The 12757-nt window shown below is 40.2% G+C and overlaps 1 protein-coding gene across 1 annotated transcript; it reads right to left on the reverse strand.

The window, feature by feature from the left end:
• Positions 1 to 980: 980 nt before the first annotated feature.
• Positions 981 to 9486, reverse strand: got2b (glutamic-oxaloacetic transaminase 2b, mitochondrial). Its single transcript, XM_020098880.2, has 10 exons — positions 9309 to 9486; positions 6134 to 6290; positions 5141 to 5269; positions 4992 to 5051; positions 4747 to 4908; positions 4328 to 4432; positions 4023 to 4173; positions 3237 to 3402; positions 2933 to 3083; positions 981 to 2225 (listed from the first exon to the last, which is right to left on the reverse strand). Exons 1-10 carry the CDS (start codon positions 9389 to 9391, stop codon positions 2103 to 2105), a joined length of 1287 nt encoding a protein of 428 aa, XP_019954439.1. The 5' UTR covers positions 9392 to 9486; the 3' UTR covers positions 981 to 2102.
• Positions 9487 to 12757: the final 3271 nt, after the last annotated feature.

A 12757-nucleotide genomic window follows, 5' to 3' on the forward strand; every position in this document is an offset into this window, starting at 1 on the left:
TTACGAATAAGAAATCCCACTGAAGTAGAAGAGTGTCACTGTGAACAAGTGCGTTCAAAATATCCAAGGTTAAAATGGACTCAATCCAGAATAATGAACCTCTTTACTGTTAATGGTGTGATGATTATTTTATTCCCCAATTAATCATTACGCCGTTTGTCTTGTAAAAAGTCAGAAAGTAAAAAGAAACGCCTTCACAGTGACACCCTCACAATGTTTGTCTTTATTTGTTCTGTCTTATGACCTCAGTTATTTAAAAAAAAATGATTTAAAATAATCAAATTATAAAGAATTTTCACATTTTAGAAGCTGGGACCATGAAACTTGTTATTTCTTGTGAGAAATGATTAAGATGACCAGAGCAGTTGCCCATTAATTTTCTGTTAGTTGGTTAATGGTTTTAGCTCTACTTGATATATTGTGGGATATAAAAAATCACTTTTTAAGACTTAATTTAACCCTTGTCTCATTTTCAAAGTCATGGAGGGTAAAATTAGGTTAAGTACTTCCAACTGGTACTGAAGCTCTTCAGGAAAATCACTTTGTAACATTCCTCCACTGCTTTTTTTACAGGTGGATTTTGATTTAATTAGGCCACTAAATACAAACTTGGTGCTGCACTGAAACAAGTGAAATTAGGGTTATCTGTTTCACAATCTGTGGGCTCACAGCTGAGTACTTCCCTGAGGAAACAGTGGGTTGCAAAGTTTCTTACTTGAATGGAAACTCAACAATATATACTCTCATGAAACCCTTAATAGTCATTGATTACCAGCTGAAACAAAACTATCAATGATTATAGGTTTATAAGATAAGCATTATAACATCTCCTGATGTAAACCCACAGCTATACATACTGTTGTTATGTAAATGAAACCATCAATCAGAATAAGCAAGTTGCATGGAGAGGAGTGTGAAATGCTGGTTAACTGATGACATTAGGGAAAACAAGGGAAACAAACGCACATTAGAACAGGTGATTACTCTATAATAATTTATTGTTTGTTCAATAAGGTACCAATGATCCATTATTATTTCATGACAGAATGCATGGAGGCAAAGTGCCAGACATATCAGACGCATGAGCAGTTAGGTGAGAGCACACATTCCTAAATGCCACCTGTGCCATCAGTCTTGATGACGAACAGATTCACTCACAGACAGGTCTCAGTGAATGAGCTGGGAGTGCATACTGTACGTGTTGATGAAGAAAAGGGGGCCTTTGGTTCTGGGCTGTGATGGAATATAAAATAACTTATGGTGGAAGTAATTGATCACGTCTTTGTACCGAGTTGAACTCTTTAGGCTTGGGGACTAGTTTCAGGGACTGACGAATGACTGCGGCCCTGCAGGTTTTGTGGAAACGTACTGAATACATGGGAGATTGACGGGCACATTCCAAACAGAGATAATAAGGAAACAAAATTGCCAAGTGATTGATTAGTTCAGATGAACTACCACAGATAAGCCTGAATAGTGAATTGATTATCTGATTGACAAATGTCTGTAAAGTCAAATGATAAAAACAGAGTGTCAGCCTAATCTTTGAAACTCAAACAGTGCATTGCTGCTTATAAAGTGCTACAACTTAACCATTAAAATTAAGAAAAGAAAAAGAACTCTCATTTTTGTAGAGGCTTCCACAAAGTGAGGGAGATCTGACCTTGCATGTAAAACTAATGCACAGCCTAACGTGACCCCAGTGTTAGTCTCCTGATGTTTTCTAGAGCGTGTGCCCACAGCAGATAACAGTGCACATTCAGGAGGACACTAATGCACAGCCAACAGTTGATTCCACATGACAAATACACACAGATGAGACATCAGTTCAATCAGTTACAGGGATATTTCTTTCTTTCTTTTTTTTAACAATTTGGCAGGGGCAGCCTGTTCAGTGAAATGTTTCGAAAAAAAGAGAGGAAAAAAGCAGTATCTGCTTGAACAGGGACAAGTTGAACTCAAGATGAAATCCAATCAAAAGTCTAAGTAAATATTGAGCTCTTTTCTAACGGTGGAATGGAGCAGACAGAGAATAAGTAGCACATGGCTCTCCTCAATAACACCGCTGCTTTGATTTTGTAGGTCTTCTAGCACGATCCGCTCTACTTGGTAACAGCGTGGATCGCCTCCGCCAGGTAGCCCACGTTTCCAGAGGACACGCCTGCCATGGAGATTCTGCCGTCCTTAGTCATGTACACGGAAAACTCCTTTGACAAGCGCTCAACCTGTGGGAAAACACATTCACATGTCAGTACTTGCACGTTTTTATGGGTCCTCAGCGACAGACACGCCCAGTGTAACCGTAAGTCCATCAGATGAGCAGTTGTTGACAAAATCAAAAGAACAGACAATGATTTATAAGTAGGACAGTGACAACAAAGTAAAGAGTGTTTCTTTCTATCATAACCTTTTAGGACATTCAAACCATACTGGTAACTTCAAAATGTGCCTGTCAGTGCATGTCATTGTAAAAAGAACATAACCTGATAGGAGTTATCTGTTGTCCTACAAATAAATCCAGAAGGTCTGTGATTCTGTCTCTATTTCTTTCTGTCTGACCTTTTTATTTTGTCTTGGTTGCAGGTGCTTCTTTGTAAACTGTAAAATATTCTCTGCACTCTTCGATCTCAAAGAAATTGTTTGAACGTTTGATGAGAAGATAGATACAATTCTCATGTCAACAGTAAAATGTTAACACGTCGTGTGCTGTTTGTTTAGTTTGCACAAAAAATCCGTTTGTGAAACTGCCAGGAGAAACTCGAACTATGTCAAACTAACAAAACCTTCATATCATTTGCTGAGTTATACATCTGGTGTGTGACATCATTTGATACAGTTGGTTTCATTTTAGAATTAATTTTAATGAGGAACATATTTTTCTTTCGTCCTCTACAATCAGCAGTGAAAATCAACGACGTGCGTGTGTGTTGACCTGTTCTGGTTTGAGGCCTGTGAAGCAGAACATCCCGATCTGGTCGATGACGTGCTGCCAGTTGTGAGAGGAGCCCTCCTTCTTCAGTCCCGCCACCAGCTGTTCTCTCATCTTAATGATGCGGTTTGCCATACCGTGGACCTCCTCCAGCCTGGGATAAATAACACAGCGATAGAAAAGATCAAGGAATAAATCTCAACTGGTTTAATAAATATGAAAAATGGAGACTTGAACCTGAAGGTAATGTACAGTTTATATATATATATATATATATATATATATATATAGATCAATAAACACGTACCACACTGAGCGCAGGTCTGGTGTGTTGAGAATGGTTGTAGCAATTCTGGCACCGTTCATTGGTGGGTTGGAGTAAATGGGTCTGATGAGGATCTTAAGCTGAGACTCGACCCTCTTTGCCTCCTCTGCATCGTTACACACGACACTGAAGCCTCCCACGCGCTCACCTGTGAAAATCAACATGCACCATATGACAGTTAAACAGTGATTTACAGAAGGTCTAACACAACACGTTAGAAACTGTGGGAAATCTGTGAAAATGAACCCAGACTCATGACCCAATGTCTTAAATGAAGTTCAGTTATGAGGAGGGGCCTTGACAAAGAGCTCAGACAGTATTGATATGGCCGAGGCTTTAAACTCAAATCTAAAAAGAAATACTAGACATTAATGAAACAAGACACTCTTTGGACAAAAACTCCTTTTTGCTGAGTATGGAAAGATTATTGCTGGATAAGGTCACATGAGGAGCTGTACTAAGAAAGTAACTATACTATCTCACATTTTAATACAAATACATGTAGTGCTTTGAAAGACTGATTGATAATTGAATAAGTAGGTTTTGCCATCAGTGTTTCACCACTAGGTGGTGACAAAACACAAGCTTGACTTCACCCAGTCAGTAAAAAGGTAGATTCTTCATTCTCTGGTCATGAACTCCATCACTGCCAGTCACATGGGATTTACTCAATGATAATTAAATGAAAATATCTTATAACTCCTCTTACGTCCATGTGATCTTTATTGACATTTATTTAAGAAGAGTTCGGAGTGGATAATGACTCACCATAAAGTCCCATGTTCTTGGCGAAGGACTGGGACAGCACGATGTTGTGGCCCTCCTCAACGAAGTGGCGCACAGCCCAGGCATCACGATCAATGTCTCCACTGGCGAAGCCCTGATAGGCCATGTCGAAGAACACGAGCAGATTCTTTTGCTGTGAGGTGAGAAGGAAAGGGGAAGGACGCAGGAAAGAGACAGCAAGTTAATAATGTTTAATGGCTGGATACAAAGACAGTGCTCAACAACAGTTGAAGAACAATGTGTATAGACGTCATTCTCAGAACTTTTTTGAGATGAAACGTTCGCACCTTCACAACGCTAGCGATCTCCTTCCACTGCTCAATCTTGGGGTCCACACCGGTGGGGTTGTGGGCACAAGCGTGCAACAAGATCACGCTCTTCTCTGGCATTTTCTGTGATTATAAAAAAAAAAAGGTTTCAGAGAGTCAACAAACAATATCATATAGAGCATAGACTGTGTGATTACAGTGTTTTCAGTGCAGCACCCGCAGCCAGATATATAACCGATTACATTAATGTAACAACTAATAAAATACTTTGTGGTCATTTTTTGAGGGAAATTAGGATTTCAGAACACGAAAAGATGCCACAGAAGACTTAATCACAATGTTCTAAAGGATCATGCTGCCAGGTAAACCTAAGGGGGCGATTATCAGAAAATAATATTTGTAATAAAATTCTGTAGAGTTCGTCATTAACGTCTTACAGAAATGTCCTCCAGAGCTCCTTTGAAGTCGAAGCCACATGTGGAGGGGTCGTAGTAGCGATAGGCTTTGAGCTGCATGCCAGCGTCTCTGAAAATGGGTGTGTGGTTTCCCCAGGAGGGCTTGGGCAGGTACACGTCACGTGGGCCTCCGTGGAATCGAGACTGTAACAAGGGAAAGACATGGTGAGATAATCTTACCTAAAATATTTGTTTGTGCAAAAAGACCCAAAACAAGAGGAGCTTACCAAAAAGTTGGCTCCAATGCGCAGAGATCCAGTTCCTGAGATGGTTTGAACAGTGATGTTCTGTTGGGAGAAGAGATCTGGACTTACATCCCTCAGATCTGATTTGAATTGTATTTAGTTTTTTTGGGATATTCAACAGCCAAACTCACCCTGCCGCTCTTCAAGACCTCACTATCAGCACCGAGAGCCAGTTGGGCACAGGCCTTGGTGAACTCCCCCAGTCCACCAATGGGAAGGTACTCCTTATCCAGCTGTTTAGCTGCAATAAGAGCTTCTGCCTAGAAGAAAGTGTGAAAATCAAAAGTTATTAAACACTACAATAACTTCCTTCAATGTTATTCTCCAGTTTGACATAAAAAATCTATAATTTTAGTTAACATATGTGTTCAACTCTATACAAATACATTTACACTTCCTCATGGAGACAAAGCAGAAATTCTCCTTATTACTAAAACATTTCACTCCCAAATACAAGGAATGTTAACATGTTCAGAAATGCTGAACTTACACGGAGCTGCAGAAGCTGGGCTCAGGATGACAAAGCAAGAATGAACCAATGAGAGAGACTCTGAGCAGCAACAACATTCTGCCCCTTCTAACACCCAGTGAAAATGTAATCTATTAATCTCTGTTATGAAATTTTCAGAGACACTGCTTCCTCTCCTTCAGACGTAGTGCAGCTGTCTGTCGTGTTTAGGGAAGTGCAGGAGCTATGGCCAAGGTCAAAGGACAGGGCTGCTTCACTCCAGATATGAAACTGCATAGTCAGGTAATGTTGTCTCCAGAACTAGAAAATACATTCACTTGTTGAGAGACTAGAAAACCAATAGACTAAACAATCTGTAGAGGTTTAAAGTGTGACCACAGGAGATCAGACTTCCGGATATGAGAGGACATCATGAACAGTTGTTGTGTTGATGGACTCTGAATTTCTCCTTGGCCAAGCTTCAATAAATATTTCAACATCTGCTGATCAAAGGACTCCTGAACACTTTCTTCACTGATGAGTTGACCATTGATCAGCCGATGTTCCACAACAATCTCCCTTAGTGACCTCTCTGTGTGTGTGTATGCCTGCGTGTGTGAGAGAGAGACATGAAGAAACACACTAATATTCAAGGAGGGCTTGGCAGCAGTTCTACCTTGCGCACACAGCTGAGCACAAAGGGCTTGCCCTGGTCGTCCCTGTATGCTCCCACTCCCAGGTTCATTTTCTTGGGGTTGCTGTCTTTCTTGAAGGCCTCGGTCACCCCCAGGATGGGATCGGGGGGACCCATCTGCACTCCGGCCCACCATGAGCTGCAAAGACACCAGAGCAGGATAAGAATAATGATGCAGATGGGACAACAAACACTGAGGAAAGTCAGGAGTTCACTGATCTGAGCACATTGCACTGGAAAACAGCCATTACCCCAACAAACAGAAAAGGACTGAATCCTCACAAGGCCATGAACTGTGCTACTTCGACACGGGTCACACTCACGTTACAACTGTATTAGCCATGCTCCTGTGACATGCTGTCGGCCTAATGCTCGAGATTAACAAACTCATGTGACCTGAGGATACTACACTGACGTAAATCTCGTGACTGACACATGCTCAGTGAGCACAAGTTTCATGGAACAAACATTATAATCCATTCTGGAGGTCCAGAGTCCAAAATCAAGAGTAGCAGTTAATCTGCTTCTGAAAGACACACTGGTCCCTACAGAGTGAGCAGGACACTTGATATTGAAAAAATGTGGCATTCATTAAAGAAAATATAATTATGAACAAACATGAAATTTGTATTCAACCATATGGTTTTAGTAACATCTGAATCTATAAAACTGTCAATTATCTGGGCTTATTATCTGTTTAAATGTGCTTAGTAATGTTTATCTACTGTTACAACCACTGAGTTATCACATGATTATCTAAATGTGTCAGGTACAACTTTGGAAAAAACTGAAAATGATCATAGAACAATAAACAGTACAACTAATTAATAAGCCAAGTAGAATGGTTCTCAGTTGAGTGCATACCTTCATGAAGACACAACATTTCCCTTATGAAATCACATTCATATTCACTACATCCAGATTTTGATTTGGATCTGCACCAAATTGCACAGTCATAAATATCAGTCCCCTAAATATGTCTGATTTAATTTCTAGATCCATTAATTATTCTCTGAGAAATCAAAGAAAAGGCTGGAATAAAAACACTTTATCTTGCAATGTTAAAGAAAGTTAAAAAAATAAACACCTCCTGATCTGGACCTGCAACAAAATTGAATGAATTATCTCAACAAACTTTGATAAAACACTGTTGTATACGGTGAATAAAGCTGAAACTATTAGCAATTTAAATCTGACTGAAAATGTAAAGCTAAAAATGAACATTACTAGACTCTTCTTGTGTGTTAAAGGCTTCATGTTGATTGTTTTTGTTGCAGGATATTTGGCTACTACATCCTAATGGCTTGCTACTAATATAATAATTGCCAAGTAGCTTGAACCTTTGACACTTAACATTGATACATTAAATAGATTCTGTCACACATCTGCTTGGTAAAAGCGAATTGTTACGTGTTGCAACCTTTACTGCAATGCTGCTCACACATCGTCTCAGGTTTCCTCTACTTTGTAAACCCTATAAAGTTTGCAGCTAAATTTAGATCTTCAAAAAGGGCAAGAGTCTCCGATCCAAGGGCCGAGTTTAGCCTCGCAAGTGTTCACTTAAATACAATGGAGCATTTGATCCTCTGATACTATACAGGCTGTAAACTGAGTAGCACCAGCATTATACAGTGCAATACAGCAGCAATAATAAAAATGCAGATAAAAAGCAGACTGTAGAAGTTTATAATGTCCACACTGTCAGAGGTGTATGTTTAAGGCTGTAGTTTGTGGTGTTAAGGTGCTGTTATCACAACTGCCTGTATGTGATTCTGTCAAATACCTTTCAAGTTAAAGATTAGATCAGATTTCCTTATTTCCATTGGATATACATATATTGCATTATTGTAAACTATGTAGTATTGTGCAACTGATATAGGAGATGTACGAGAACATCTGGGTTGAAGTGGTCGCATCATACCTGCAGGGTGCATGCACACAGAACCTTTGAACATCTGAACTTCAGCGTTTATATAAACATCACAGCCACTGACAGTTATCAGTGATCGATAGAGCAAAGGCTTTAGAGGGGAGTTACAGGCCAGGACTGCAGAGTCTACTGTACTATTCATTCAGATCCAACTGCTTCTGAGTCTGGCTGCAGGGAAAACCCCTATTGTGTTTCATTTAATGTTGGGAAACAGATCGAGGTGTTTGAACATGAGGCGACGAGTCAGAAGCAGGAACTGTGAAACACACCCTGCCAAACAGAAATGTGATCGGTCTACTATTCGAAACCCAGTGTTACACTGAATCCAGGAGCGGAGGAGAGATCAGGCACAGAGACGTCAGCTGGAGCTGGTTCTTACTCTGACTGAAGCTAAGTGTGATCAGTTTAACGCAGATGAACGCGCAGCATCAGACTGAAACTGGTTTGTCCTCCAAACAGAACCAGAAAGGACACCACCGCCTGCCTCAGCGCACTGCTAGAAATGAGCCAATCAGCGACCGAAGGCGGAACACGGCAGCCAATCAGCTCTCACTACTTCCCCAACTACGACAAGTCGCTCGGCTCAAACAGCGCGTGGGCTGAAGAAACGGCAGAAATCGCGATCGTATAAATGCGACTGCAAAGTTTCTCCTTTAAAAAAACCAAACACAGGAAAGTAAAATAAATCACAACACATGACACACGATGACTGATTTATTATTCTGACGTATTAAGATTCACCCGAGCTGCTCTGTTCTCCTTGTGCGCTGCTGCTGCTAAACAGGAACTTGTGATAAATCCCAACGTGACTTTGGTTACTAGCATCGCTGTTAGCATCGCTGAGTTAGCACCATAGACTGGTTAGCACCTAAGGTCAGAATCACACCTGAGAGAGGAAGCGTGGAGCAACAGGCTGTGACCCGAGGAGCGTGAAACATGTCAGCAGCTGACCTCGCATATACCCGGGCCCTGTTTAACACTTTGACCCCTGTGTGTGTGCAAGCTAACCAGCTAACAAGTAGCCACATAAGCGCTCTACAGGGTAAGGACGCTTCACCGTGAAATCTAACAGAGCAACTAACGGGAAACGACGCGTGTGTGTGCGTGTGTGTGTGCTGCTGGTGAAGCTAGCTGTTAACGTGACAGCTCGCTGCAGAACAACCCCAGATGACGGGGTTTCGAACGTGACCGTGTCCGCTGGGTGTGAGTGATGTCTCCGCTGTTTACCTGTGGCGGGTGGACAGGACTCCCAGGGATGGAGAGATGTTCCCCAGACAGTGGATCACCTTGTGGGACTTGAGCAGGGCCATCGCTGCGCTGCGGAGTCGAGCCTGGAAGGATGTGGACGGATGTGAAGGACAGGGAGGAGCGGAGTGACGCGCCGGGTGCGTGCTGACGTCAGAGCAGCACACGACAGCACAGTGACGTCGGTGTGGAATAAATCCGTTTTATTTCTGTCTGTGTGTCATTCAATTAGATTCATTCACTTTTGTTTGATTACTTTTTATTTTATTTTTTACTTTTTCAGTTCGTTGCGTCATTTATTTACTTTATTGGATTTGTACCATCTATCATTTTGTTTGTCATCCGCTCTCTTGTATTGTGTTGTGCACTGGTTTGTCAGATGGTAAATATAAATATTTGATCATCTTTTTAAAGAAGAAGAATATGTCTTAACTTTTTGTTGCTTGTTCATTTCAATTCAAAAAGGAGGGAAACAAATCTGAATATGGAAAAAAATATACAACAGTATTTAACACTTTTGTACTCTGAGAAAGTAAATAACCTGCAGTGACTATTATAAAACACAACCTATTGATATGAAACCTCAGTAAGAAACACAACGTAAACATAAATGTGTGAAATCATTATATCATACGTGTTGTGTTTTCCATCTTATGAAATACAAGCAACAAAACTGCTTCTCTTTATATAAAGAGACAAAAGTGCAGCTGTTTTGCAATATGTGATTAAAGTGTAAAATCTGATGTAATGTTTATTGTCCCTTTAACAACAGTGATGTTGGAGAAGTAACCTTTGAATATTTGTATATTTACTTTCTGTTTTCAGGTTGCCACCCAATAGATGAGGCATTGTTTTTACCTTTAATTATTGCTTATGTAGCTAGAGCCATCTAAGTTTAAAAATTATTTAAAGGTTTTTGAACAGCAAGTCAAACATTGTTCCTAGTTTGTAGAGACGTTTACAGTCATCCTCTACTGGATGTTTAGTGTCCAAGTGTTCATGTTGTTCAAATGAGAGCAGAAATCATTAACACAACTTTATGGTTATAGTCACTATTGCACAAATAATGCATATTTCCTGCAGCAGCATTCTGCAGTTACTCAGTTTGTCTGCTTGAGGGCAGTGTTATACAAAAGACATTGCATAATTCTTTTCAGCAGCAGCTATTTGCATTCTTATCTGCTTGTGTCTTTATCCAGGTCATCGTGGAAGCTTTTCTAGTCACTGTACTGACCGATTGACCAACATGTCCAACAGGACATTACAGGTCCTTTTTAACATATCAGAATGTCTGTGAACATGCTGATTTTTACAGATCTCTGAAAACGTAATGCAAATTGGTTCGTGCCCAATTGCAGATAAAGAGAGTGTGGTTTTTAACTGAAGCACAATTAAGAGCGACTGTCGCTGATTAACTTTGCCCCTCTGTCTGAGTACAGGTACCTCCATCCTTCCACCAGATGGAGACCCTCTCCACATTTCACTGCACACATCTCACCACACATTGCTTCTTGTGCAGCAGCAAATTTTACTTAAAAATGACGTAAAGACTGAAAATTTTTGTTGGACACATGGTGGTAAATCAAGCTTTAAAACCACATTGCAATTACTGAAATGGTCTCAGCCACTTCAAATGTGGATCACTCTGTTATATTGTACAATATCCCTCTAGCTTTCTCTTCCTCCTATATCTCAGTATAATGCTCAAGTGTGCTTCTTTTTCTGATGTCCGGGTCATACTGTAACTTGTGCCATATTAAGTGAAGATGCCAGGCTGGCTTTCACGTTCTGTGTTGTGAGTTTGTGTGAACAGCAGCTTCACTGTCACTCAGTCTGTGCACAAGGATCCTCGAGGGACATCAGACGCTGGAGCCTGGAAGTGCATGAAACATTTTCCTGCAACTGTGCAAACAGCAGCAGCCTCCACTGGCACACAGGACGGGAAGCGTTTTTGGCTTGTATGTGGGGCTGCAAGTGTGTGGTGCAGATAGAGAATGGATATTTCCAACAAACCCATCATGTCAGAGAGAACTCAACACATCCAGTGTTCGAAATAGCCATTTATCCACATTCTCTATTGCTGTGTGCAGTGTTTTCACCTATGTATCCTTATTAGTAAAGGTTGTAGCTGTAGGTTTCTAGCCAGTATACGCATGTCTTTGTATAAAATAGTATCAGTCTAACCTCAGAACTGAACTAAAATCATCATGTCCTCAAAACACTTGATGGACACAAAATGGTGACAGTTACATATCTGGTGATGAAGAGAAGAAGGAGCTCAAGGACGTGTGGAGCAAACAGCACGCAGCTGAAAGAAGCGTTAAGACGAAAATGCAGCAGAGAAAGAATAATGGAAATTGATCAGAGAGAAGTGTCAGTGACTGTAATTCTGACTGACGTTTCACAGCTTAGTTTAACTTCTTATAAACTCCATTGTACAGATATACGAGTGTGCACAGTATCATTGTTGCTGTTTCTTATCAAATCGACTCCAAAACATATTGAGTTTATTAAGTTTAAGCCTGTTTTTTTGATGCATTTTATTTTCAAACACATGCAAAACAAATTCAGCACATCTCAAGTCACTGCTTTGTTCTGTGAGGTTAGACTGCTGTGATGATGTGAAGCAGTATTAACAAACCTTCAGACACTAGGTTTTAATTCATATTATCACTTATGCTGTGATTCTAAACCAAAAAACTGTTTAATTTGAGTCAAGGGATTTGATTTGCATTCATTGTCTTCTTTTTTTTGTTTTTGTCTTTTGTGTGCTGAAGGAGGGGGGGGGGGGGGGGGGGGGGGGGCAGAAGAATAAAACAATCATTCTATAATGATAAAAGATTTAAATAAAAGATAAATAATTCATCAGGATCATATCTGAGTTATGTGGAAATCCTGAACTGTTTGTTTAGCTCCTTTGGTTCAGCATTGCAGACCTGCTGCCCTGCAGTGTGTGTTTGTGTTTTATTACAGAGAACATCTGGTGCTTGTGCTGTTTGATTTAACAGGAATAATAAATGCCCACAAAACCAAATTAGTGCAAAGTTGTTGTAAAGGTGAATGTCTCCATGAATTGTATTTTGTTTTTTCCCCATTGAGACTAATCCAGGGATGACTTGTGTTTTTCTTTTAAACTCAGCACACATGATGCATCCGTACACCTACAGAGTTCATATTTGGACTGTCCCTTTTCAAGTGGAGATTTTGATGTGTCATAGAGTAAAAGCACATATTTTAGAAATAATATAACATCTTTTATAAAGTGTTGAAAGTGCTGATTTTTACACATGCCCAAATGATCAATGCAAGATACCAGGACCCTGAAACTGATGCAGCTAAATGGAACGTATCCATCTTTAATCGTTTTATTTATACCTGTACTTTTCCTACTGTGACATGTGAAAACATCTATGATGAAAAATACCCATACT

This window comes from Paralichthys olivaceus, chromosome 1 (assembly GCF_024713975.1).
Source record: "Paralichthys olivaceus isolate ysfri-2021 chromosome 1, ASM2471397v2, whole genome shotgun sequence".
Taxonomy (NCBI): Eukaryota; Metazoa; Chordata; class Actinopteri; order Pleuronectiformes; family Paralichthyidae; genus Paralichthys; species Paralichthys olivaceus.